Genomic DNA, 27,037 nt, shown 5'->3' with positions numbered 1-27,037 from the left:
TTTTTTCCCTCTTTTTTTCCTCTTTTTTTCCCTCTTTCTCTTTCTTTCTCTTTCTCTTTCTCTTTCTTTCTCTTTCTCTTTCTTTCTCTTTCTCTTTCTTTCTCTTTCTCTTTCTTTCTCTTTCTCTTTCTTTCTCTTTCTCTTTCTTTCTCTTTCTCTTTCTTTCTCTTTCTCTTTCTTTCTCTTTCTCTTTCTTTCTCTTTCTCTTTCTTTCTCTTTCTCTTTCTTTCTCTTTCTCTTTCTTCTCTTTCTCTTTCTTCCTCTTTCTTCCTCTTTCTTCCTCTTTCTTCCTCTTTCTTCCTCTTTCTTCCTCTTTCTTCCTCTTTCTTCCTCTTTCTTCCTCTTTCTTCCTCTTTCTTCCTCTTTCTTCCTCTTTCTTCCTCTTTCTTCCTCTTTCTTCCTCTTTCTTCCTCTTTCTTCCTCTTTCTTCCTCTTTCTTCCTCTTTCTTCCTCTTTCTTCCTCTTTCTTCCTCTTTCTTCCTCTTTCTTCCTCTTTCTTCCTCTTTCTTCCTCTTTCTTTCTCTTTCTTTCTCTTTCTTTCTCTTTCTTTCTCTTTCTTTCTCTTTCTTTCTCTTTCTTTCTCTTTCTTTCTCTTTCTTTCTCTTTCTTTCTCTTTCTTTTTTTTTTCCTTTTTCTTTTCTTTTTTTTACTTTTTTCTTTCTTTTTTCTTTTTTTTTCCTTCAGCTTTTTCTGCAGCAGCTGAAGGAGACAAGGTTTCCTTTGAAAGAGAAGGGGCTTTGCAAAGGTTCTTGACACATCTCAACCCCATCAACTCAGGGCACCCAACTCATTATTTCCCTGCCACGCACTTTCTCATCCTCTGCCTGGGTGCAGGGGGGGGAGAGAGCAAAACTTCCTGGGCCAGCTCTTGGCTGCTGAGCACAACTTACCAACCAGCCTTGCCTGTGTGCAGCCCAGCACAGTGATGGGAGCATCTTTTTCATAATCCCTGAAACCACCACTTCTTTGAGGTAAGCTGTGAGGCATGTTCAGGTTGCTACGCACGTACCTTCCTGGGAGAGAAAGGTCAGAAGAAGTTGCTGGAATTATTTGATGGGGAGAAGCAGAGAGCATCCTGCCTCTTTCTACCTTATTTCACCACAAGGTGCTGCCTGGACCTGGCTGCCAAGCAGTTTTTTTCCCTCCCCCATGTAAAAACAGCAGGAATCTGAGAAAATTAAGGATCAGAAAGTGTTGCTGATGGTTTTGAAGTTCTCTTTAAGTCAGGCTTAGTGCCTCAGAGAAGAATGATTTCCATCCCACTTGTAACAGCTGAAAGCAACACTTTCTGGTAGGAAACCACAGCTCCCACCTAAATTTTGCCCCAGGAATTGCCACTCTCCTTCATCTGAGAGACCCAGGGGAGCCAACTCACCTTTGGCATCAAAGCACTGTGACAGCCAATACTTCCCAAAAACAACATCCATCCTTTCCCCATGTCTGCAGACAAACAGGCAACGTTTCTGAGGCCCTGGCTGGCTGGTTATTCTCAGGGGCTGTAAGAAAAAATTCCAGGCTGTTTGACCTTCATTAAAGTGCAAGGGTTTTTTTTTTCTGAGATCTGATTTGCTAAGGGGAGGCAGGACCAGGCACCTCTTGCTTTACCTTTGTGTGAAACACACCCCCTTGTGAATGGGGGTAGAGGAAACTCTTCTGAAATTGGTAAATTTATGCTGGTATAAAACTGCTGAAGTGAGCTAAGGATGGGGCCCCCCCACCCCATGCTAAGGGCAGATTTGAGGACCCTGATGTCTTCTGTGCCTGTGGTTAATTGTGTCATTCAAAAGCTTGTAGAAAACTTAAATTTCTAACTTCTGATGTAGGCAGTGAAAGGAAACCAGAGGAGAAGCTGGTGGGGGGAAAACCCAGCTGCTGGAAATTTACCCTCCAAACTGTGTGTGGTTTGGATGTGTCTGTGGATCCCTACCTGCACATTCTGGCAGATGATGGTGAGTGGTCCTGCATCCCCAGGCCCTTGGTCTTCCTGCTGTCTTCTTTCCAGAGCTCCATCAGCAAAAGCTTGAAGGGATGGGGAAGGTGTAGTATTCAGAATGGAGTAGGACCTGCCAAAAATAGAAGGATGTTGGCTTTGGGGATGCCTTGGACTTTGTGCACTCAGGGTGGAGTAAAGACATTTCTGTTGTCTTCACGAACTGATAATAATTTCTGTTGTCATTTTATTACATTATTTGTATTTTAGTGCTGCATAGAGAGCACCTTACTGATGTACATAAATGAAGAGACAAATCCCAGCTGGACAGGCTTCTTATTCCCTTAGGAACAGCTTCACAGAACAACAGTTCCCCAATTTTGGTCTGCAAGGCCAAATATTCAGCCTTCAAATATTCCAATGGAAAACGTCAAGACCTTCCTCACAGCCACAGGATACTCACTAACACCATCTGGGGACCACCTGCCCCTTACTGGCCATGGCCTGGTGGACCAAAATTTGGAAACTAATGGCTATAAAGAGTTTGCATTCCCTTCTGTACCATAAAGCAGTAGAAAAGCTGGAGCACAGCCCTACCTCCCAAGCTGGGCAGTTTTCAGGGTTCCTGTGCATATAAAATAGCAGAGATGTGGCATATTCAGTCTGGGCTCTTGTTTCTAAATATTTCAGTGCTGTCTTCTTGGTTTCCCATCTACATTGGGGATTTATTCCCACCAGACCTTCCTGTTCAGTACAGCCAAGGAGATTTGATAGATCCCATTCTCCCTCCCGGGGCTTATCTAATGATGGGCCCTCTGAATTAAGCTCTCATTCCCAGATATTCAAGGGCTTTGACCAAGACCCTAGGGAGTAAACCCTGCCAAGCAATTACAGAAGCTGAAGTGACCTTCTGCTGATCAGTAACAGTGTATGGGTTATGTTTGCTTAGCCACTAAAAAACCCCCACACTGTCAGATAATGTGTGGTCATTTACTTTGACAGCAATAGTTGCCATTGCTTGCACTTTTCAGTGCCTTAAAATATCAGAAGTTGCTTCCTGACTAGCACCTAGTTAGGATAAAATCTCAGAGGGGTTTCTGAGCTGTTAAAATAACACCAAGTGCCTCCATCAGTGGAACAAAAATAGGTCATCTGCAGTTTTGTAAAGATGATCTGTGAGATCATACATTTTGCACCAGTTTAAAGATGAAAAAAAACCCAACCCTGCACTGTTGGGCCTGATGATAGCTCCTTATCTGGTGGAATTAGGATACAAGGAGATGGGATCCTGGGTTATCCAGGTGGAGATGCCATGCAGAGATGTGCTGGCTGGCAAGGGGAATGGGATGTGAACCATCTGTGCTGGGACAGCCCTGAGCCCCATCCCACAGGGTGAGGCACAAACTGCTGGCAGCAGAAACCCCTCCAGCTTCCCTGACCTTCTAGAGTTACCAGTTCCCCTAACTGTGTTTAATTTTATTGATGGTGACTTCTCAACAAGCCCTGGGCTTGCTCCAAGGACCTTGTTCCTCTGGCTGCCCAAATGCAGAGCATCAGGGGTCAGGGCAGCAAATACCTCTGAGCTGGGTATGGTACAAGAGGGGTGATGGATCCTGAAGAGCAGCTAAATGTAGGCAAGAAAGCTTTGTGGAGAAGCTGAGGGAAACATTCCTGGATGCTGCAGGGAGAAATGAGGTCTGACCTTCCTCCTCAGAACTGTATGCATGTGATATATTGCAGGCAGTAGTGCAGTGGGACCACACTTCCAGCTGGCAGGACAAGGTCAGTTCTGATCCAGAGGCTGCCTGAGAGCATTAATGTGTGCCAAGCCCAGGGCAGCTGAGCCCTGAGCACAACCAGAGATTTATCACTGGATGAAGTGCCCAGCCTGGAGTGCAGGTGCAGCTAGCACAGCCCCATCCTTCCTGACCCAACAGCTTGAATACCTTAATGTGAGAAAAATCTGGATTTCTTAGCTTAGGGCTCATCTCTTTTCTGTTAAAAGTGGATCATGAGTCTGAGCTCTCTGTCTCCTGTGTTCCAGCTTCCAGCCCTTTCCTTGCCCATCAGTCTGTTAAGGACACTGGCCTGGAGAACACTGAGGGTTTGCTTGGTTGCCTCTCTTCCCTTTACCCCCAGGAGCTGCTGCACAATTTTTGAGACTTTCTTTCTCTCTAAGCCCTTACTGAAAGGCCAGAAATGCTGTCCTGTCTATTTATAGACACCAGGATTTGCTGTGAATGATGATGAGGCAAAGGCTGTGTCTGGAGGAGAGCCACCAGCCTGACTCCAGTGGAATCTCCTTGGTGTTGCTGGAAAACAGAAACTGCTAAGGCTATTTCAGCTTAGTCATCTTCTAAGCATAGGGCATTGTTTGGAAGCTTTTCCCAAAGGCTTGTGGTTCCTCTGCTTGGCAAAGAGAGGCTGAAGGCAGACAACAACAGCTCCAGTCTTCTGGATGATGCTTTGCCTTCACTGCTCTGGCCCTGCAGGCGATGGAAAGGGCCCTTTCAGAATGGAAATGCTGTAGCAGAGGATGGAGAAAGCATCCCTGCCATGGTACAACAGCTCTGGGTAGGAAAAGTCTCCTCTGGTGCATCACTCATCATTATCTGGAGGGGAGGGATCCCTGGGGAAAAGGAATCAGCCATTGCTGCAGGGAGGAAGATGGAGTGGAAAAAAAAAAAACCTACTGAGACCTAAATATAACTTGAAAAATTAGGGCTGTTTTTCCTCCCCCTGGTACTTGCTCCACGTCTGCTTTCTCAGGCTCATTAGAGGGGCAAGCAATAGCTTTGGCATCTTCTGAGGAGCTGAAATAGGCTGCTGTGTAATACCTACAGTGTTCCTCTCCATTTTGGGGCACAGGAGGTGACTATTTCTGGCTGTGCTGGTAATGGAAAAGCAGAGCAAGGAACCATCAGAAGCTTTTGGGTGGTCCAAAGGTACAAAGATAGCATGCTTACTGCTGCCACAGGCCATTACATGCATGTGAGGGGACAACACTTGTTTTTTTGGTCTTGAACACTTGTTTTTTTTGTGGTTTGTGTGGGGCAAGTGAATTCTTGTACCTTTGCTGGGCTTCCCACATCCTCTGGGCTGAGGATGGGGAGTTTCTTCTTTTGACTTGGTAGCCCACTCATTTTCAGACACAAAAGGCAACTCAGAAAGTACCCTGCAAACAGTTTGCCAGGGAGCTTTTGAGGTGGATTTACATGTAAATATCTTCAGTGCTGGATTTGCAGTTTGGATTCACTCTGAGGACTTTCAGCTCACCAGCAGCTTCTGTTCCAACAAGAGGATTTCCACCTTGATACCACACAGGGAGAAAAGTAGTTGGTTTTCAGCATGCCAGGTCTTCTCCCAGGCTCAGTCAGAACAGATCTCCTGACATTGGTATAAAAAAACCCAGTTCCTCCCCTGAGGAGAGCCCAGGGCTTCCCTCAGAAAGGTTATTTTTCATTCACACACCCTTACTGAGGGGATGGCAAGAAGGGGTTACACAGACTTAGGATCCAGGTTGCATTATATGGGATGGTGAAGTAATTTGTCTTTCATTATTTTTACAGCCTATAGCACTTCTATTCTGCAAACCCCAAGGATGTTCAGTACACCTAAACTACTTTTTTTTTTGATGAGAGATCAAACATTTCTCCTCACTGTTCCCAGCAGGTCCAGTCCTTGACATGAGAAGAAATCATGCAGGGATGTGCCACAGCAAGGAAAAAAAAAAGTAGTTTAGGTGTACTGAACATCCACGGGGTTTGCAGAATAGAAGTGAGACCATTCCTATTATTAGCAGAGAGGGAAAGGATTCAGACCTGGAGTCTTTCAAGACACAGCCTGGTTTCATGGGCAGGAACTCTGTTAAACTGAGCATCAGGCTTCTTGTCTTGGTGTGACAGCTGAGGCACAGACCTCAATACAGAGCAGGGACATCTCAGTTTTATGTCTGTACAGCACTAGCCAGGAGGTTCTGTGTGCTGGGCAGAGCTCCAGAGCCACCATTTGAATATCAGCCATCCAAACCATGTTCTGTAAAGGCCACAGCTCAGCTTCTGCCTCACAGGAGCAGTGCAAGAGGGAAACCTTTTTCAGGTGAAATGTGCTACCAGTTTAACTGTGCTGTATTAAAAGATTTGATCCAATATCCCAGATTAGCATTTTGCCTGTTACATGTCCTGGGTGGTGCAGCCAGGGTGCTGCAGCTCAGAGTGAGCTGTATTTTCGTGATCATCTCAATAATGCATGATTTTCACTTGAAGAATGCAGTCTCTTGTGATTAGGAGGGAAAGCTCCATGGCTGTTATTTTTTTTTTTTTCCATCCTCTGCAGGGATGAAACAGGACATGGCTGTGTACAGAGGCAGCACAAACCAGTCCCCAGGATCACAGCATCACTCACAACATCACCACCTTGGTCCAACACCATCAGCTGGGTCCCATCTCCTGCAGTCCTGGTGAGTTCTGCTGTGTTTGCTTTCATGTCTACAAAATAAGATATCTGTGTAGGGATCCTACAGTGAATAATGTGACCTAGAAGGCAGTGGGGCTTAGGCTGCCCTTTGCTTGCTATGTTGTTCTGCCCATGTGACATTCTGTAACCCAGTATTGCCTCTGGGAAGCTGTTGTGTGAAATGAGACTGTTTTGGGGCAATGAAAAAAATGGTTTTGATAAATGCTTCATGTTGCATGCTCCAGTTGATGATTTATGGTCTTTAGTGGTAATCAGGCATGGGGCATTTCCTTTCTGTGCCTGTTTGGAGACAGAGGTGCTGAAGTTACAAAACATTTGGCTGTCCCTTTAGTTGCTGCTGCAGTAGTAATTCTTCCCCATCCTACTCTCCAGGCCTCAAAATTCCTTCAGGAATGGTAGAAAAAAAACCCCAAAGAGAATCCATTAGAGCCTGCTGCTGCAGTGGATGCAGACCTGAGACCATTTTTACTGATAAATTTCAGGGGAGGAAAGGAGGGGTTTGCTGCACTGTAGATTGGAGGGGCTGGACCAAGCTCTGTCTCCCCATAAACACTCTGATTGACTTTTCCCATGTGTTTTGGTTTTCTCTTTTAAAATCTCTGATTATGGGAGATCTTTTCTTTCCTGATCATGAAAGATGAGTTGGTGTTTGATGGTAACAGAGTTGGTATAGATAGGTTTGTTCTGTTTGGCTAACATGGAAGAAAGGCCTTTATTAGTGGTGTTTGTCTCTCAAAAGGTAGGCAAGGATGTGACATGAGGGGTAAATGAGTGATTTCTTGCTATGCTTGTCCCTGCCTGATGGAATTCTGGGTTGGGAGGCAAGAGAGATGACTGCTTGCTCTTTTTGCTGTTTGTTTCCTGCATTTTTGGTAATTTCAGGAGTTGTTAGATGAGTTTCTATTTAAGTGCTGAGTGAGGTCAGTTCCTCTGGCTGTCCTGTGCTGCCATGGCTCACTGAATGCTTTCTCTCCCCACGTGTCAGCCCTCTGAAATCTGAAATATCAGCTGTCTGTGTTTTGTTCTGTATCTCCATCCCTTCTCTTTGTGACTAACCTGCCTGCTGGTGTGACCATAACCAAATTTCTGTATGTGCAGAGTGCTTAGGAGAGGGGTAATAGGAAGGAATGTGCCTCTCTCCTTGCTATGTTGTGCTTTTCCATACAAACTGCTTCCTATGCTCCAGATTTGTCAAAGTTGTTTGGGTGTGAGGGGTGCCCAGACCCACCCCTAATGCACTGTTTCTTTATCATTGTTTAATTCTCACCCAAGTCAAGAGGTATAAGGTCAGGTCTGCATTGTCATTGAAGCCAAAGACAGGCAGGCAACTCCCTGCTTCTGAAAATCTTGCTAAGCATCTTGAGAAACATTGCTGATCCCAGGTCCTTTTCCCCAGGGAATTCTGCACAGAAGATCTCGCTTCCCAAAATAGTGATAAATTTTCAACCTTCTTGATCAGAGTCCCCACCACAGAGGTTTCTACACAGCAGTGGCTCCCCAGTGGCCATCTGCTCAGGCTCTGGTAACCACCAGCAGCAGCAATGCTCTGAGTAACAGTTGCTGTAAGATCTTAGCTAAATAAATCACATTGTCCTCTAATCCCGTGCCCAGGGACAGCATCTGCTCTTCCTTTGCTTATGAGATGGGGCTTTGTGTGCCAGTACACTTCCCCCTAAGTGACCTTCTCAGCAGCCCTGGGAGACTCTTCAATTATCCAGGTGAAATCCCAGCTGCTGAGCCCCCCTTTTTTTTTTCCAGAGATGGAAACTGGACTGAGCAGCTTTACCTACCCATGAAAGACCCAGGTCCCACACTCATCCGCCTTGGTGATGTAGTTTTCAGGCAGCAGCCCAGCACAGCCAGTTGCAAGGGAAATGCCATAAATCCAGCCCTCACTTGTGCTGGTTTGTTCCACTGGGGACATGAAAATAAAATCCCCTGGGACCAGCTCCAGTTCATCATCATTCTGGGGGGTGTAAGGATAGATCACTTGCAGAGTCTGGGGGAGAAACAGAAGCACAAATGAATGAAAGGGTTGTTCAGTGGAAGGGAACTTAAAGCAGAGTTGGGCAGGAGCACTCCTACACTGGACTTTTACCCTTAGCAAAGTGTGGAAAGCAGTCCTGGTAATGCATCATTTTGTGCTTTATCCAAGAAAGCTTCACCTTCAGGAAATTCCTGCCACTTCCCACTCTTTGCTGTTGGAAAGTTTTTCTAGGTATTTACTCCTTCCCTCTTTGCTTCCAGTTATGTCTGTGATAACCAAGGGGGAAAGGGGAGAATGTTTTAGGGTGAGCAAAACCCTGACTGCATGCTTAAATCTGAGTGTCCTGTTAAAAATAGAACTGAATTCTTGTTGGGACCTGGGATTTACACAGCTGCAGTGGTCAGTTTTGGCTTACTTACTCATGCTTGATCTAAAAGAACAGTTCTCCTTGTTGCTGTTGCTTTTCAACACAAAAAGAGCCACTGTCAGGGGCCTAACAGGTTTCAATCTGTGACACCCAGCTCTTAAAACTGTAAATGAGAATGCACAGGCAAAAACACAGGTGGTGAGAAATACTGGGATGTGGTCACATTGTTTTTTTAGTATTTCCTAAGAGTCACAGGATTCCATTAAAAAGGGAGGGCTTGATCAGTGAGTATAATTCTGTAATCTTCACCTGAGCATGAGGAATCCACACATATTAAATGTCTATAAGAAACTTTTCCTTGGACATTGCAGCAGTCCCCCATTTAAAAGCAGAACAAACATGTCAGTGTCCTTGTCCCTAACTTCTGCATCACACAAAGCAAAAACATCATCTGCTGAGCAGCTCTTATCTCCTTAATAGTATCAGCCCATTTGCTCACTAATCCTCCTGGACTATTTGTGGTATCTTCAAAGGAAGATGGAAACAAGTCACTGTCACCTAATGCCACAAGGCCCAAACTTTCACACCTGAGCTGGTTTTCAGCAGCAGCTCCCTTTGCAATCAGTGATAGTGTTGACTACTTGCAGTTTCTAAGGGACAAGATGATGCTTTGGGTAGGAATGATGCTGTCCTGCAGGGGAGTTATGTCCTGGGCTGTGTCAGAACACTGTGCATGAGACTCTTCAGAAGTTCTGGAATCTGTTTACTCCATGGTGCATCATGTGCTGGACTAAAATCACTTCTCCCCACTCCACCACAGGTTTTTTGTGCATCTGATTCTGGACCCTGTACTTTGGTGGGATTAATCAGCCCAACCTTAAGGGTGTAGTTAACTGTTTGAGCAGGCACCTTCTGGAGGTTCTTTCCTCCTCCAGTAGCTGAATCATCTCCTCCCAAGACAGGCATCTTGGATGGGTCAGATGAGTCACTTTTTGGAGGTGCCTGTTTCTGTGGACTGAGCCTTGGTGCAAAGGGAGCCCCAGCCTGGCTCAGAGCTCTCACTTGGAGATATTTACAGGGAGGTGAGATGAATCTCATGCATGGTTTCTCTATGCCCAAGATCCCAATCTACAAAATGAAAAGAATGTACTTTTTTCTGCATATTGTGTTGGTAAACACAAGAAGGCTATGTTAAGATACTGCAGTTACAGAATCCATATGAATAACACGAGGGTAAATGTTTCTTATGTGATGAAACTAAATGGTGTGATTAGTAATAATGTCAAATCTATACAGAGGAACTGGATAGCAGTCAGGCTGATACACTGGCCTGGTTCTGGACAGATCAGACCAGCTTACACTGAGCTAATGGGAGAGTCATTGTTAGAATTAATCCAGCAGGACATTATTCCACAAGAAGCAAGAAATGAGGTGGATGGAATAGTAAATCTAGACAGTAAAAATAATAAAAAAAAAAGGGGGGGGGGAAAAAAGGAAAAAAGGCAAGGTGATCTTTTTGTTGGGATAACTGGTGGGATGTGGGAGATCTGTGTTCTGGGTGAGCTTGTGGGATCTGAAGCAAACTCCCTGATGTCTGAATAGTCTGTGCGGTGTATCCAGGCAGCTCTCAGCAGGGCACAAGGGAGCCCTCATCCAGCTCTCAGCTTGTGAGCACACTCCCGAGCTGCAAATGCAGATAAACCAGCCTGTGAGTCTGCTAGGTCCCCTTTTTAATTTTTTGGGGGGCTCAGAAACCTCACCTCATGATTAACAAAGCGTATGTCTCGAGAGAATATCGCGGCCACCCAGTCGCAGCCCAGCTTGACGTCGATGTTCTGGGCTAACTTCTCCAGGGTGGGCAGGTGGCTGGTCTGGAAGTGATAGGCCAGGGTCACATGGAGCTGCTTCTTGTGGGGCTCCACGTGAACATCTGCAATGAGAAGATGTCAGTTAAGAAGTGGCTCTGGAGATGAGCAGCTTTTCTGAAGGGGTAAGCGAGAGCATCCGTCGCCTTTGGAGAGGAGCTGGGAGCTCTGAGATAGCTGAAGGAGAACAAATTGTAGGGCACTTTCTGAAAAGGCTTTGACTTCTGAAAAGTCAAACGTGAGTTCCCTGTGTGTTTTGCACCTTGGAACAGATAGTGAGAGATCTGTGGTTTGACTCCTGAGTCACACCAAGGTAGCAAACAAAGCATCCGTGCCAAAGTGCCAAAACTCAGCTGCGTTCTGGATGGTGTGATCAAAATTAGTGTCATTTTGAACCCTTTTGCCAAAAAAGACACTCCCTTGCTTGCTTTAGCAGATGATAATCTCTCCAAAATAAGCAAGTTAAAAAGCATAATTTTCACTCTCCCTCCTCTGTTCTCTCTCCAACAGTAGCAATTGGAGATCCATGGAATTTACACATTCATGCAAGTTGACTGAGTCTTTTCCCTGGCCATTAGTTGGATTAGTTTGCCCACTGAGGATGGGGCATTTCAAAATTGTAGAAGCAGACATTGATATGGTAATGATTCAAAAGAATCCTGCAGGAAAAAAGCCTGTATTAGGAAAAGATTCCAGGAAGCAGAAAGGTGAAATTATGTGAAATATTTGGACTCCTCCAGTAGATGTGGAAATCATAGGATATGCTGTTTGCACGTAATTTATTCTTGCTTATTCAACCAAAAATTGCAATTAAATTTGATTGATTATTCAGCCAAAATTGCAGTTATTCAGAAACTTGGCTCCAAGTGCCAACCAGGGGAAGCTTTGCAAGCTCATCCATCTTTTTTTTTTTTTTTTTTTTTTTTTTTTTTTTTTTTTTTTTTTCCTTGTTTTCTTTTTTGATCAGCAGGACAAAAATATGCTCTGGATCTCTGAAAAAGTCCCAGAACCTTTATTTTGATAACCAAGATGTGGACTGCAATGCAGCAATTGGCTTCCCCTAAGAAAGAACCAGTTTGGTTTGAATGGGAGGAATTGAAAGAGCAATTGTAGGAAGCCTTGCTGGTGTTTTTGGGGTGCATGTGGTGGAAACCATCAGAGCATGGAGGCCTCTGGTTATTTACCCCCTCCCAGCTCTTGTCAGGTTCCCCCACTTCAGAAGCAGCAGAGGAGCAGGGAACAGAGAGTGTTGGGACTGAGATTTGAAAAGGTTCTCCTTAGGCTGCCAGGGCACCTGTAGCTTTCTCAGAGGTTCCTCTTTAGATCTCAGAAATGCAGCCAAAGAACAAACACAGCTTTTTTACATGGCTGAGGAAAGTTTTGTGGCAGTGGCTTGAGGTAGTGAGGGGAGCAGGAAACACTCAGCCCCACAGACAAAGCTCTGTCTGAAAGGTTAAGGAACCACCAAATGTCAGCTTCCCTTTCAGGAGATACCACTTGAGACCAAGTGTCATCTTTCAACCGAAAAAGCACCCAGGGGAGGGTTCCTCTCACGCTTTTAGTCTTTAGGCCACTTTTAAAAACCAAGTATGAGCTTCATTTCTTCATGCCATCAAAACTGGTTTCTGAAAATGACCAAGCCAAGCCATGAGCTCCTCAGAGCTGCCAGCACAGTCACCCACCTGCTTTCGAGGCAGCCTCTGCAGCAAAGTCTGCAGCAAACTTCTTGAGCACCTCAGCACTTTCTTCCTTGACAAAAAGCCCAATGAAGTTTGAGGATGTGTAGAGCTCCAAAGGCAGAGGAGCAGGGAATTTGCACTTCCACCTCATCACGGTGGCCTGCAGAGCTTCGGTGAGAGCATCAACCTTGCTGTCCTCACACTGCCAAAGGAAACAAGACCAACATTTCTCAGGTGGAGAATAATTTCTCAGGCTTTTGCTCAGAAAGGCTTGGGTGGGTGGGCATGAATGGTGTGCCTTTGTTACAATGCAGGGAGAAAAAGCATAGGGTCATAGAAAAACATATGTTTAGAAATTATCTGCTTTTCTTTGCCCTCAAAGCAAGATCAGATATATCCAAGTCACCTTCCTGACCTCACACCCTCCACCCCCCGCCTACTCTGATGTGAATGATCACTTCAGGTTATGAGAACTTGGTCTCCAGATGCTGCTCTTCACTGCAAACAACCTGTTTAAAACCCAGTAACCTCCTCAACAAGCCCAGGCATTGGGTAACAACCCCCCAGCTCCTGAGCACCCACCCTGCAGCATCTGAATCGAGGAGTGTCCCATCCCCAGGCTGAACCTGGCAAGGGCTGCTCATGAATGTATGCATAGAGGCAATGGAAAAAGGAGCTCTGCTTTACCATAAAGAACTGGCAAAGGGTGATATGTGGGAAAATGTTGTGAGCTTTGTTCTTCCCACAGATCTGCTTTGACTGCTGCCAGAACTCGGAGAGCTTCTGAGCCAGCGGGCCCGTGGGGCGCAGGTAGAGGACGTATTCCCTGGGCAGGGTGTCATCAAGGAATGGGTCCCCAACATGGGAGAACAGCCTGAGAGGGAGAAAGAAATATTAGCTTGAGAGATAGACTCTTTTTTTTTTTTTTTTCCCCCAGCAACGTTATTTTCCTCTGTTCTCCCTCCCTTTTGTTCTCCCTTTATGGAAAAAAAAACCCTCTCTGGCAGGTCAGGCAGGGAGGTGAAGTCTCACTTCCAGCCCATTGCCACTACTAAAGGAATACAGAAAATTGGTTTTTGGTTTCAGGCTGAGGCTCTGAAGATCTAACTGGCATCACTGCTTCTGCCTTTTTGCCTTTCAGTGTGCAAAGCACAGGGAGGAGAGCACAAGAAATTGCTCAACAGCTTTGAAAAAGCAGCTCTCAGTTTTCTGTTGAGATGCTAGGGTGGAGAGAGCAGTGGTTCCTTTCTCTCACCTTTTTCTTTTTGCTATTACTCGAGATCACAAACTCTCTCAGCCAAGGCTTGTTTCTGGATTGCTTATTTACAATAATGACTGATTTTGCTGGTCTATTTCCTGGAGCACCCCTGTTCAAACATTCCCCATTCTAAGGCTAAAACCTTCCCACTGAATTCACTGATTTTTTTATTCTTTGGAACATTTCTTATTCATACCAACCAGTCGCATGCTGCTTGAACACTTCTTCCACCTGTTGATGCCAGTGCTTTTTGTCTGAAGGGAGAACAAAAAAAAAAAAAAGAGTATTTCAGTGATGCTGATAGCCACATCTCTTGCTTGAATCTGGGTCCTAGCTGTGGTTAGAAGCCTGCAGGTTATGTTTTCCATGTGGATTCTCTCAACCCTGGAGCTTTCCATCAGATGTGCCACCTCTCACATCATCCTGCACAGTTTTAGGGGCAAAGTTGTGTTCCAAATACAGTTCCTGTTCCAAACATAAGTTACAGACCTCTGGGTTTTCCCTGCTTGGCCTGGTGCTTTTCTGGATGGTGAAGCACAGGCTGTTGGCATTTAATGAACTCTTTGCTCAGCAGGAAAATCAAAAGATTTAGGTCTGGAAGTGCAGACATTGCACTGGGGACATGACAAATTAATTTGCCACCAGAGGGCACAAGCCAGAGATTGCTCAGGTTACAATAACCTCCCAGAATTTGCTAGTCCTTCAGCCTTTGCTACATTTAAAGTACTCTTTTGCTTGTTTCCTTTCGGGGTGCCTATAAATCCCTTTTCACACCAGCTAGGAAGACCCAGGTCTTCTGCTGAACAAGTTTTCCAGCTGCAGGCCAAAGCCACACGGTGCTGTTTAATTTTTAGCCATGTTTTCCAAAAGGCTCAGTGTTCAGCACTAAAATGCAGCTGTGGATCAGCTCAGCCTCGTAACACGAGAGACTGTTAAAATGCAGAATTCATCCAGAATCCAAGTGGCATAAATACTGAGCAAAAAAATTACCAATGAGAGAGGCAGAAAAGGGGAGAAACACCAAAGTTGTGGGGCAGAAGGCAGGCCCTGGGTTGGGTGTTGGGAGGTGATTTCAGCATGGGAACAGCCTGGGGGCTGAGAAAGGTGGCAGCCAGTTGTATTCTGGTGTTCATTTGACCAAAGCAGCTGCCTCCCTTTTGCTCTGTGGGTTTATACACCCTGCCCCTGAGCTGTTAGCAACAGAAAATGTGACTGAGGATAGGAAAACTTCGAAGCTTACATCAGCCAGCCTCAAGCCTTAACCTAATCTTACTAAATATGGTCTGCTGCAGCTTGATTAGTGCCAAAGACTTGCTGGCATCTTTAAGCTAGAGGGAAGACAAACACAAAACCAATGTATTATGCACCCTGGGTTATCTGCTGTGAGAAGATGCTGCTGGTTGGGTAGAGAAAAAGGGCCCAAATGAGGGAAAAGGCTCATGACTCCAGAGCCTAACCTGTGGCTATGGGATTAAGGCAGCTGGAACCCTCCAGCATTTCTTGCTTCTTCCCATAGAGGACATTTACTGCACTCCTGTTGCCTTTTCTGTCTATAGTGATGCCTTTTGAGTAGCACTCTGATAACCACTGGGGAATATGCAATGTTACCCACCAACCCCTACATGTCTTGTTGACTCAGCTGTGTTTCAGCTCTGTCCTTGTCTTCCCCACCCCTTGAATATACATATTTTTGTTCATTTTGAGAGCAAGAGGGAAGGCAGAAAGAGAATGCTGAAAAAAAAAAATAAAAGAGCTGTGTTGCAAACATATAATTATAAAAATAATTTTCCTCCTGAAGCATTTTTCTGCCCTTTTCTGCCAACTTTCATTGGAGATCAGCAAAGTTCTGGGCCATGCACCTGCCTGCTAGAAGGATGCATCCTGGGCAGTCAGGACTGTAGTTTGGTCTGTTCTATCTTGCTGACCTTTCCCTAGGGTTGTGCAGATGCAAACCAGCCCCTGCTTTGCTTTGAAAAGTAGTTCAGACAAGAGCAAAAAAAAAAAATCTGTGAGGGCAGACAAACTGCTTCTTGCTCATCACTTACTCTCTGCAGACCCCAGAGCAGATCCCTGAAGGACTCAGGCACAATCTAACAGCACAGACAGTTCTGCCACCCCCCACACCTTGTTCACTTCTCTTAATGAATTAATGTTTCCTTGGAACAAATCTTACAATAGAGCTCTGCTGCCTTCTCCACTGCCTTTGTGCTCTCAGGACTCCAAAGGGCATTAGAAAATATGAGGCTGGGCCCCACATTTGGTCAGGAGAGACTTCAAAAGGTGCCTGTCTCTTCCACAGGAACAATAAACTCCCTTTTCAAATTAATTTTCAGAGCAGGGAGGAAATACTGCATAAACCAAACAAAAGCCAAGGTATATTTTTATCACAGGACCTGAAACTGAGGCTTTTTTTTTTTTTTTTTTAGTTTTTAAAATTAATTGCTGGGAATGGTGGTGATGGCCCCTGGTTAGTCACAAAACAGGGCATGCCCTGCATCCCTCCCAAACACCCTCTGTATCCCACCAGAACCTGGAGAGGACTCATCCTCTGGGTTCTCCAGCTCCCTGTCAAGATCAGTTCTTTAAAAGCTGACTTCTCAAAACTGGTCCCAGCTATGGATGGCCACTTACAAAAGTGGCCTCATTTTCTCAGCTTGCTGAGTGCAGTGGGAGCTAGAAGACACCCTCTGCTCCTGAGAAAATCAGGTCACTTAATTAGGTGGCTGGCTATGGCTTAGATGCTCAGCTTAACTCATTGCAGCTAGTGGGAAGAAGTCTGTGATGCAGATACACCAAAAAGGAAAAATGCCAGAAAATAACCTATTTTTCTGATTTTGTCAAATAAGCATCACACGGTGACCATTTCTGTTCATGCAAAACCTGCAGCTGGATTCAGATGGGAGGTGGAAAGCTTTGAGCAGCATTACTTGTCCCTTGAGCCACTCAGTCCTTCCATCTCTTAGCTTCTGTTGTGGAAAAAAAAATTAAAAAAAAAAAAAAAGGCAAAGGAGAACTGTCAATTCAGCTAGGAAGTATGTACCAATAAACATAAAGCATAATGGCAAAATCCCATTTACTTCAGAGGAAATGGCTGTAATGGGGGATGATGCATTAACCATGAAGAGAACCTTCAGCCTCATAAGTACCACCCAGAAATCCTTTCTCTGTAAGTGCTCTGCTTACCAGCTTGGAAAAGGAGGGGATGTGTGGCTGCCAGTGATGCTGCAGTGCAGCCAGTAATGAGCTGCCACGTGGGAAAGTCAAAGCAAAGAGCAGCAGGGCAAGGAGGGATGGCAGAGAGCTATTTTGAGACAGCTCTTTATCTGCACCTGCATTATAAAAATACAAAAATCACTGCAAAAGTATGCAAATTTGGTGTAAGGATGCCCAGAGCAGAGGAGGTGCAAAGAGCTGTGCTGGGGCAGGGAGATGAATGGGTTTGTGCTTTGTGGCCCTGCAGGGTCCCCAACTTCCACTGCCACCAGGCTGGGCTGAGACATTCAAGCCCTTGGCACTGGAATGAGAGCAGAGAGTGCTCCAGGCAACCTCCTCTCCTCCTCACACCTTCAAATGTGCACCCAAGCTGAGTCACAGTGCTGGTTTGAACCCTGAGGTCCAGGGAGCCTCTTTGCTCTCCAGAAGTCATCTCTAATTCATGGGAAGTTGGCCCCTCTGGCTGCTGCTCAGGACTGAATTTCCCCATTTCTCTCCCTTTTGCCAGAATAAGCAGAGGGTGGCAGGGCTGACCTCTCTCTGAGCTTGCTCTGAGATGCTCCCAGCCAAAAATGCTCACAGCATCCTCCCCCTGGGATCCACCTATGGATTGTCTGCTTCCAGAGGCACCAAGGGCTTTGTGAATGAGCAAGGGAAGGATGGAGGAAGGCTAGAAAAGAAAGGGAAGGACTAAATCTTCCCTTCCATTATGCACTTCAAGCCTAGACAAACTTCTTATCTGTGAAAAAAAACCCTCAGAGGGATGAATTAATCATTTCAAGTAGCCCTGAATCTTTGGCCTATAAAATATTTAGCTAGGTAAATAAAGATTTTTTGGGAACTGAATTAAACATAATGGAAGTAGTTGGCTCTCCTCCTCACTAGGTTTAGTTTGAAGGACTGCCTGACTTGATAAGATAAGAATTATGGATCATAATTTATGCCAAATGAGTTTTAAAGAAGAATGCTGTCAAACAGAATACTTCTGTTAGGATTATAAAATAGGCAACTTTATATTTGCTTGAGTGTGTGTATGAAATATATATTTACATAAACATATATTCAAATAGGTGTAGGTATCTACTTAAAGCTCAATTTTTTTTTTCAGTCTGTGCTGGTTTATGGCAAAATAAAAGAAAAAGAAAAGTAAAATAAAAAATAAAAGTAAAAGAAAATGCTGGCTGGCTCCAGGGGATGACAAAAAATAGAACTTTTCTAGATGTGGCTGCAATTGGTGTTTGGAGCATGCCTGTCAGTCCAGGTCAGAAGCTTAACAGTTCACTGGCTCCTTGTTTCCAAACTGCCCATCAAGTGACCCACACAGGTTTCTTAATTTTTGTGTTTTCACCCATTGTTTATACCACTAACAGTACTATAGTGGAAACCTGTCAATTGTAGCCTTCCAATAATCAATTTCACATTGAAGGAAAATTTTGCAGGCAAAATTTCTGTGTGTCTAATGACATGATTGTTTGATGTAGGGAAAGATACCCAAATTTCAAATAACTGACCACACGTTTCATGAGTTGTTGCGTGCAAAAAAATGGCCATAGTGAGGTGTTCTTTCCAAATGGCTTTCAGTGTGGGTGATTCAAATGTGTTCCTCTGAATTCTCAATATGCAGAATTCAGTTGGTCACCAAAAATCACATGAGAACGTTTCTGTTCTTATTTGGGTGACCTTCCTTCTATAATTAGGAACGGGACAGGAAGATATCACCAGGGATCAAGTTCCTGTTTAGGGGAGGGGGTTGGGGAGGTTCCTTTTCTGCAGTTTGTTAAGACAAAAAAAACCTCAAAAAATCCTGGATGTTTTTGCAAGCCAGGAATGACTTGAGCATAAATGTATGGCAGGATTATTTTTCCTTCCTTTCAAGCTTGAACTTATTTTTCTGTTGCTTTCTACACATGATGGAGGACATGAAATCCTCCTCACGTTTATTGAGTGACTTCAATTTCAGCCCCATCCTCCACAGAACCTGGGTTCATTTGGGTTGAGCAGAACACAACTCTGGAGAGATCCAGGTCTTGCCTAAAAGACAGGAATTTTCAGAGGAGCCCAGGGAAGTGCCTGACTGCACAGTGGCTACGGAGCCTGCAAGATTCCCAACTGTGCTATATCCTGTAGGTCAGATAAATATTTATAGAAGGACAGCTTGATAGGGCTGGGTAGTTCTCTTCCTCCTCCTTCCCGAGGGCTGCCTGCTTATTCCCAGCTTTTAAATACCAAGTGGTGGGAATAGGAAAGAGAGAGGAATGGGAAACCCCATCGGAAATAAATTTGGGAAATGCACTGCTGGGTATTTCTAGTTTCCATCATTTAAAATGCTCCTTTTTTCAGAGGGCAGTCCAGCTGGCAAAGAGCATTTTGGCCACATGATGGTGATTATTTTGAAGGGCCTGGGTGTGTGTGTCTGTTATGTATTTTTTAAAGTTATGTAAGATTTTGAAGGCGGATTTTCCCCCCTTTCTTCAGCATGTGTTCACTAAGTCACTCCCCAAATCCTCTGCTCAGCTGCCTTGGTAAAGCAAAAGAAGAGGGAAACACAGACTCATTAAAAAGTGTCTGGGATGAAGGCAGGAATGTAGCAGTCATTTAGGATTTTTTGAAATATACACAGATTAGAAAGGAAACGGGATATTATTTTCTTCAAACAATAGCACTACAGCTTTTTCTGAGGCATGGGCTTAGATGTCACAGTCAGTTGTCAGCCACTCCATCAGGTGCTGGAGGAGGAATGAGGTGCAGATATTTTGGCTGATTTGAATTGGTCCCACAACATCAAAATTCCTGTCCTTTTTACCCTCCCCTTAAGGTAATTACTCCCCTTGTAACTCCTTTTGCTTATATGGTACTGTTTTTTTCTTTTTAGTTTTTGGCTTGAATTACATTTGTTATCTGGCTTTCTGGTTCACTTAAGCTTTTCTCACTCTATGTGAATCTCATCTCTGGAAAAAAACAGGAGCCCTGAAGCTGAAGATTTAAGAAAGTTATGGCTCACAATTCCCTAATGAAACTCTAAGAGCTGGCAGCACCTCAGCTGGCTGCTTCAGAAAGGTTCAAAATGTTGATGCAGAGCAATCACTGGAAAAGGGTGATGGGGCTAAGGAATAACCACTGCTGGTAAAGAATTTGCTGGATCCTGAATATTAGCAAAATAGTCAAATATAGGTAATATAAATAAATTCAGAGAGAAGGTGGTTATAACTGGAGCAGGTTTAACAGAGGCTCATCCCCTTTAAACACCTAATTTCAATACCAGCCAGAATGCTGCAGAATGACCAAAATTTCATTATTCAAACAGTGCAGGAGAGCAGAAGCTTTCATCCCAATACTATTAATACACTGGTAGCTAACCAGAGAGACAATGTCTTTGCAAGGAGCCAAGTTAGAGGTTTAAGCATGCTCAAATGTACCATCTGGAGTTCCAGTGATAGCCAGAAAAGGAAGCAGTTGTCATGCTGATTGGAAAGAAACAAATTTGAGACAAACACAATTCTTCTTTGAAATGCTGCTCTTCCTGCACAAAAATGAGCTGGGGTGGGATGGAGACCTCTCAGTTTTCTGTAGCAAGGTCCTCTTCTTGCTAGGGACCCTTGCTCCCATGGTGGGTGGGTGGGTTTCAGGCAGAAGGTGGATCTGCCACATGGCTTGGCTGGAGTGGGAAGCTGGTCCAGGTGGCTCCATGTGGTGCTCCACACGTGAATCCCAAGTGTCTGGCTGCCACTCCATCAGCACCTGCCTCTCCATCTGTCACCTCCCTGCAAATCCCAGCCCTGGAGCATCCCCCATCCAGCCTAATTCAGAGAGGGTGAAATGGAGACACAGTCAGCTGCTGAATGGCACAGAGGTGATGGGAGGGGTTTGCTTTTGTGAAGTTGCTTTTGTGCTCCCAGCTTCTTACACGTCGAACTTTTTAGCATCGTGTTGATCTTTAGGAAGGAAAAAAAAAAAAAAAAAAAAAAAGCCCCAACGAGCACTTTAAAGTGGTGGTGTTAACATTTTCCAGCTTCTTGGGGTTTCAAAACAGGAAGTTTGGGGGCGGTGCAGTTGCACAATTTGCCAGAAAGCTGCAGTTCTGTGAAGTCAGGGACACTGGGCTGTACCAGGAACTTGAGCCCTGCAAGACACCAAGGCCTTCATTTTCTGGGACCCATTCTCAGTGAGATGGGTGGAGGTTTTGGTGTGTTGCTCCTATTAGTTGGAACCTTGTGGCTGTAGCTCCTCTTGACCCCGTGGAGGGTTGGTTTGTTCTCCAGAGACAAAGTAAAGCCCAGAGCTAAGGAGAAGTTTTCCCCTCACAACAGAGGAATTGGGTAGAGATAACAACATCACCACAGTATAGCTGAAGACTTAAAAACAAAGCATTGAGCTCCTCAGCTTGGATCTTGTGATGAAACTTGTGATGCAAACTTCCTTCTAGGTTCAAGTCCAAGCCTTTGTATCATGCATATCCTCAGAGGGAGAGTGGGAATGTTGTCTGGACTTACTCTGAGCTTTCTACCAAGGGGAAAGGTGATGGTCAATATCAAATATTGTGGTTAATCTGAATATCTGTTTGCCAGAGATGGAAGAGTTCAGATACCCATGTCCTGACAGCTGGACTTGGCAGCTTAATTTGGTGTTTTTTGCCCCAGTCAGTTTTCCTGTTATGTTAGGATGAGCCTAGCTGTATTCAGGCTGACACCTTGTTTTCTTCTCCAGTTGTTGGTTTCTCATCCTCACGGGCAATGTCTGCTTAGGATGAGGCATCTGACATGTTTTGTGTACTAATGGGCTCACAGCCTTGCCAAAAAGGCAAAGCCCAGAGATGGAAAATGGGAAGTAGATGCCCAGTGAGAAGCTAACCATGATCTGACACCTAAAATGGGGCCAGGCAAAGCAACAAGAAGGAAGTCTAAGAAATTAAGGAAGGTGGAAGGAAGAAGGGTGGGGTGCTGAGATAGTTGGGTTAAAGGCAAAGTGAAATACTCAAAATAGCCTCCTGCTCTATCTGGCTCCGTTCAGGAAATTTTTAAGCCTTGCTGCTTTCAGTAATACTTAAAAAAAAAAAAATCCAATTAATATTACTTGCTTGCTGTTTCATGCCACCAAATAGGACAGGGTTCTGTCAGTATTCCTATGGGACACCTGGGCAAAAACCCAAAAGGAAATGGGGCAAAGGAGGGGTCATGCAGCATATGATGAAGCACATTTTGCCACTGACTCCAGACTAAAGCTCATCCCAAGCAGTGCTGGGCTTAGGAGTGCCATGGAAGCTCTGTCTGAGGCTGAGGAGTTGAACACAGGTCTCAGCCTCTTGCCTCTGAGACTTTGAAGTGTTTGTGTGGTTAAACCAGTAACCTAAAGCTAATGTCAAAGTTTCCACTAGGGGAAAAAAAAAAATGTTAGTTAGCAAGCTCTGTTCTGACGTTTTGTAATTCCTCAGGTACCTGAGCTTTCCTTTAGTTTGACCATAAGGATTCTCAGATGAGACGTGTTGTCTGAGAGCAGAGTGTTTATTTTGATTTTTCCTTTGCCAGTCACCACCAGAGCAGCTGGTACTTTGCCTTAGCACTTTTCCAGAAGCATCTTCCATGTGGAAGCACACTTCATCCTACTGCCAGGGCTGTGTGGGAGGCCAAGTCTTGGATGCTTGCCTTTGAAGACCTTGTTATCCAGACTGATCTTTTAGGGCAGGTATTGTTAGACAGACAGACAGACATCCACATTAGCATCACCTCATTTCCATAGTGTAGCTCTCCCCCTCACTGTCAGTGTAAGCACTGGTGTGGGGGTGTACTTCTAAAATTATTCACTGTGCCAATCTTTTACAACTGATCCCCATCTCACCTTTTCTGTGTCTGTGTGTCTATCTTCAGAGCAGAGTAAGAAGGGAGGGAGGGTGGGTTTTTTTTGCTTGGATGCAGAAGGAATGGTAGTGATGTTGCAGCCTGTCTGCATCCCACTGACTCAGCAGCCTGTGCTGTGTTTCACTGCTCCACTTCAGCTCTCACTGGCACCAAAAGCATCATTAGGGCAGTGGCAGTACCCTGAGAGAGCAGCTTGCAGTGTTGGTCCTGCAAAATAACAGCTCTGCTTTCAGCAAGCCCCCTTCTCACTACCCTGTCAGAGTGGGCTCCTGGGAGGTGAAATAAGAAGGAGCTATAAATTAAATAAATGACAGGTGCTTAGTGTGGAGATGGATGGGTCCTGAAGTCCTCTTGGTTTGTAAAGGCTACTTTGTTATGCAGGCTTGAGTGATTAGGGCAGACCACCTAGACTGACATGAGTTTCCTTCTTGGTTAATGTTTAAGAGCTGCCTTGAGAAAAGAAGGCAGAAAAGGGCAATACTAGGTATCAGCTAAGCCTAATTCTCTGCAGTAAATTTCAGAGGCTGATTGTATGGTAAGGCAGGTGTGGTAAATCTTGCATATTACAGTAAGTGGGAAAACCCAGAATCTTCTTGCATTTTTTTTGTTTTTAAATTTTAAGACCATCCTGAGAACCCATTTCAAGCTTTTCTCTGCAGTGAGACCTTTTTCCAGTCTGGTTCTCAAAGGAGCTGAGGCTTGTAAGGTCGTGCTGCATCCACGTGTGTGTCTACTCCAACTTTCTACAAGAACTTCTTAACCTGACAGTATCTTTAAACCCTGTGTGGCAGAGACTTTGAGGTATCAAAGATATTTCCTGCCTTGCATCTTCTGTAAAAACAGGTTCCTGGATAGCCATAAGTAACCTTAGGAGTGCCCAAGCTGGGACAGATTGTAAGGTGAGCTTACTTGTTATTGGACATCAGAGGATCCTGAAAGAAGGAAGCCCTAAAAAATCCTGCAGCCATCAGAAAGCCGTGGAAAAAATGAGGCTTTGTGAGTTCTGGCATTCCTGGAGCTGGTTGTTCAAAGCCAGCAAAGGTTCAAAGGCAGCTACAGCATGCTCAACACATTTTCCTGCTGTAGATTTATCAGGCTGGGCAGGGCTTTTGTGGAGACAGGGAAAGTTGGAGCAAGATCAGGACTCTCCAGGAGTTCAGAACTGAAAGTGCATGGACCATACCAACACAGTCACCTTTACACTGCCACGGTTGCAGATACATTGGCAAAGGTTTTACAGAAATTACTGTCCTGGGAAAACCAAAAAAGCAAAACAATAAATTGTCTGGAGGATTGCACAGCTACAGGAGCAGAGTCTTAAAGAAAATCAATAAATAGTGCAGGATTGTGGCCTCCAAGCTGGAGGTCTGCAGGTTCCTCTGCTCCCAGTGCTGGCAGATGCTGGTTCATGTGCATATGGACACATGAAGTAACTTCTGAAATGCTTCTTCCAGCCTCTCACTGCCCCTCCCTCTCTCAGAAATGTCACCAAACACCCTTGGGAAACACAGATAAGGAGCTGCCATGAAATACGAATTCTTGTGTGCATGCAGGAGTCTTCTCTCTCTCCCTCTCACCTGTGGCAATTTCAGGCAAACCCCAGACCTTGCTCAGTGCATTCCTCTTTGCCCCTTCTGCAGTTTCACATTTCGTGCTGTATCTCTGTTATTTTGGCAAACACTTTTCTATAAAGGGGGAGAGCAAACTGCATGGAGTGAGGCTAAAGTGATTATCAGGGCAAATTCTGTGGGTAAGAGACAGACTTAAGTACCATTTTCTGCTGCTCACAACTTATTCTTTCCTGCATTAAGGTTTTGGGGTGTTTGTGGATGGGAAGCCCATTCCTGCCTGGATTTCAGTGTGGGCAAACTGAACCATACAGAAATGACTCCATCCTAAAAGACAAACATGCAGAGTGCTAAACTGCATCAAGCCCAGAAGGTTTTTAGAAGAGCTCAGCATTAGCCTAATTTTGCTCCCAGTGGCATTGAATGAGGCAGAATTAGGTGAGAGCTGAGCTTCTGAAAGCTGTACCCTATCTTCCTCTTGCTGGAGTTCTCTAAAAATAAGGAGTCCAATTAAATCAACAGCAGTACAAAGTATGAGGGAATGTATAATTAATTAAAAAAATGAAAGGCTGTCTTACAGCACTGATCAGCATTTAGCAATCCTGCCACCAGCTCTTACTCTTTTCATTCTTCCTTTTTAATCAGTGATTATTGTTGTATCTCTTTACATTATGATCACATATTCTGGCAGCATTTCAATGTGACTTTGTTCCTTGGGAGCAGTAAACCCAGCCAGAGGAAAAGGAAAAACTCCATTAAAAGAGGAAGGGAAAAACCTATTCTCATCTCCAGCCCTGGTCCTGAGACCTAACTGGAGACCTGATGGCAGTGAAGGATAATTTGTGGTAGCCAAGTCCTTTATTTGCAGCACAACCCTGATGAGAAACTAAAACCCAAGAGACAAGAAGCTGCCTGTGCAAAGTCATCTCTCAGAGCTATTAATCTTCCTATTGTGATTGTTCTATATCTAGCACTCCCAAATAAATAAAAAAAATGGGGTTTTTTTGGTCTATCAAGAGAATGTAAGGCAGCCACCTTTAAGCACAGAGCTTTGTCACTTCCCAAACAAATGTTTCACACTTTTACTTTTCCAGCGCAGTGCGGAGGGAGCTGGAGAGGATGTGTTCTTCTCAGTTATCCTGGCAGGAATCCCCAGAAACTGGGCTGGATTCACAGCAAATCTGGTGTGACTCCCATCTGGGTCTCCAGGAACAGAATCTGGCTTAGATTTTGCGTGCCAGCTGTTAGTGGGAAGCAGTAAGGCAACATGGATGGAGAATCTGTCTCATCCCATCCCTGTGGCTCTGCTTTGGTTTATGCTGAGATTTCTCCACCTTCATCTGGTTGAGTTTCACACTGAGTCTTTGTGGCAGAAATATGGACAGCTAAGAAGGCTTCTGACATGGCAGCAGTGTAAGGATGGACTTTTGACTCAACTTGAGGGGAATTCTCTCCATTATACCAACCGAGGTGGCACCAGTTGGTCACTGTGTGGGTAGTTCCAGTGAGCAGAATGGATGTGGTGGTGGTGGCATCCTTCCTTTTAAATAGTTATTCATACTGTAGATACCTGCATCTGGACTCATCTTTAGAGTCAATAGAAGCACTTGTAGGGCATGTTTTCTTTTTGGCATTTAAAACAGGTCAGATGAGTCATGTTCTGTGCGTGGCTGTTGCTCCCCAGTGTCTGGAAAAAACGTGAGACAGCTACAGGGGCATCACCACTGCCATGTAAGGGGATGTGAAAGTACTCCTGCCCCCTGCTTTTCTGTGCCTATTCTCTGTCTCTTGCTGGTGTGCCCTATTATTTCTGCTCTGTCCTTAGATCATGACTTCCCAGTGCCAAGGGGAATTTAAGTGATGCATATGATACCAGTGTGATGGCAGCTTGGGACCTTTCAGGCTGATACAAAACTACCAGCACAATATTTTCCAATTAGTACATACAGGCAGTAAAAAAAACATAATATCAGTTGTGAGAGAACAACTTCATAGTGTGGTCTCAATGCTATCAAAAAAGCTGAGGGGGAAGTTCTTGTACCTTAAGCCATGCAAGGAGCTTTAATGCATGACTCACAGTTTCTTTATCTCCAACTAAATACCCCATGTAGACACTCTTAGTAAAACATCACCTGGCTCTAGGTTTCAGTGAATTTTGTTAGAAAGTTGGATCCCTGCTATAGATGGTGTAGAACAGGAGGACTGAGAAGGGCTGGTATTCTCCCTGAGCTCTCAAAATGAGTTTTCAAAATGACAGCTTGAGGACTCCCATTGGTACAAACATCTGCCCTGGGCAATGTCACAGCAGTGTGGCTCTTAAACAGAAGGGACTCCTTTTGGTTTGCAGTATAATTTCAGAGAGTTCCTGCATTGTTGATTTGGAATGTCCTTTTTTTTTTGTTGTTATTTTTTTGGCTATCCAGCCACCAAAGTTAACTGGCTGCCCTGCACACAGGACTCACTTGGTTTGAAGGATCACCCCCTCGGATAAATCCTTTGGAAAGATTCAAGGTAGAGCACTGCTGCTGCCAGATTTAAAAATAAAGATCTCCACCCCTTTTTGTTTGTTTTGTTGTTTTTTTTTATGTGGGGAAGAGTCACTATTCCTCCTCTGCTGCCTTTGCTACTGGGCACTGGTTTTCAGCTCCAGGCTGCTGCTCAGAACCACGCATTTGAAGTTATTTTTGAAACACTTTATTACCCTCAAGTTGCATCTCTCCCTTTTTGATGCATAATTTAGATTTTAGCCTCTTGCAAATTACAAGCCTAAGGATCTGCTGATGCTTCTGGGAAGAAACAACAACAATAAACCTTTACAAAGAATCCTTTGTGGAGGCTGTGC

General features: G+C 44.7%; 1 protein-coding gene across 2 annotated transcripts in view; it reads right to left on the bottom strand.

The window, feature by feature from the left end:
- UBASH3B (ubiquitin associated and SH3 domain containing B) overlaps positions 1-27,037 on the bottom strand; it is a 64,735-nt gene that overhangs the window by 11,170 nt on the left and 26,528 nt on the right. The window contains exons 2-9 of one of the 2 annotated variants that reach the window (XM_071769210.1): positions 13,759-13,816; positions 12,992-13,178; positions 12,308-12,506; positions 10,521-10,690; positions 8,197-8,405; positions 1,928-2,063; positions 1,376-1,496; positions 891-1,013 (exon numbers count right to left, since the gene is read on the bottom strand). In XM_071769210.1, the coding sequence (XP_071625311.1) occupies positions 891-1,013; positions 1,376-1,496; positions 1,928-2,063; positions 8,197-8,405; positions 10,521-10,690; positions 12,308-12,506; positions 12,992-13,178; positions 13,759-13,816 (1,203 nt within the window). The remainder of the gene's footprint in view (positions 1-890; positions 1,014-1,375; positions 1,497-1,927; positions 2,064-8,196; positions 8,406-10,520; positions 10,691-12,307; positions 12,507-12,991; positions 13,179-13,758; positions 13,817-27,037) is intronic. The other variant, XM_071769209.1, reaches the window with a different exon arrangement.

This window comes from Heliangelus exortis, chromosome 26, assembly GCF_036169615.1.
Source record: "Heliangelus exortis chromosome 26, bHelExo1.hap1, whole genome shotgun sequence".
Classification (NCBI taxonomy): domain Eukaryota; kingdom Metazoa; phylum Chordata; class Aves; order Apodiformes; family Trochilidae; genus Heliangelus; species Heliangelus exortis.
Note: the sequence above shows the minus strand (reverse complement) of the source record. Positions and strands in the feature narration are given on the sequence as shown.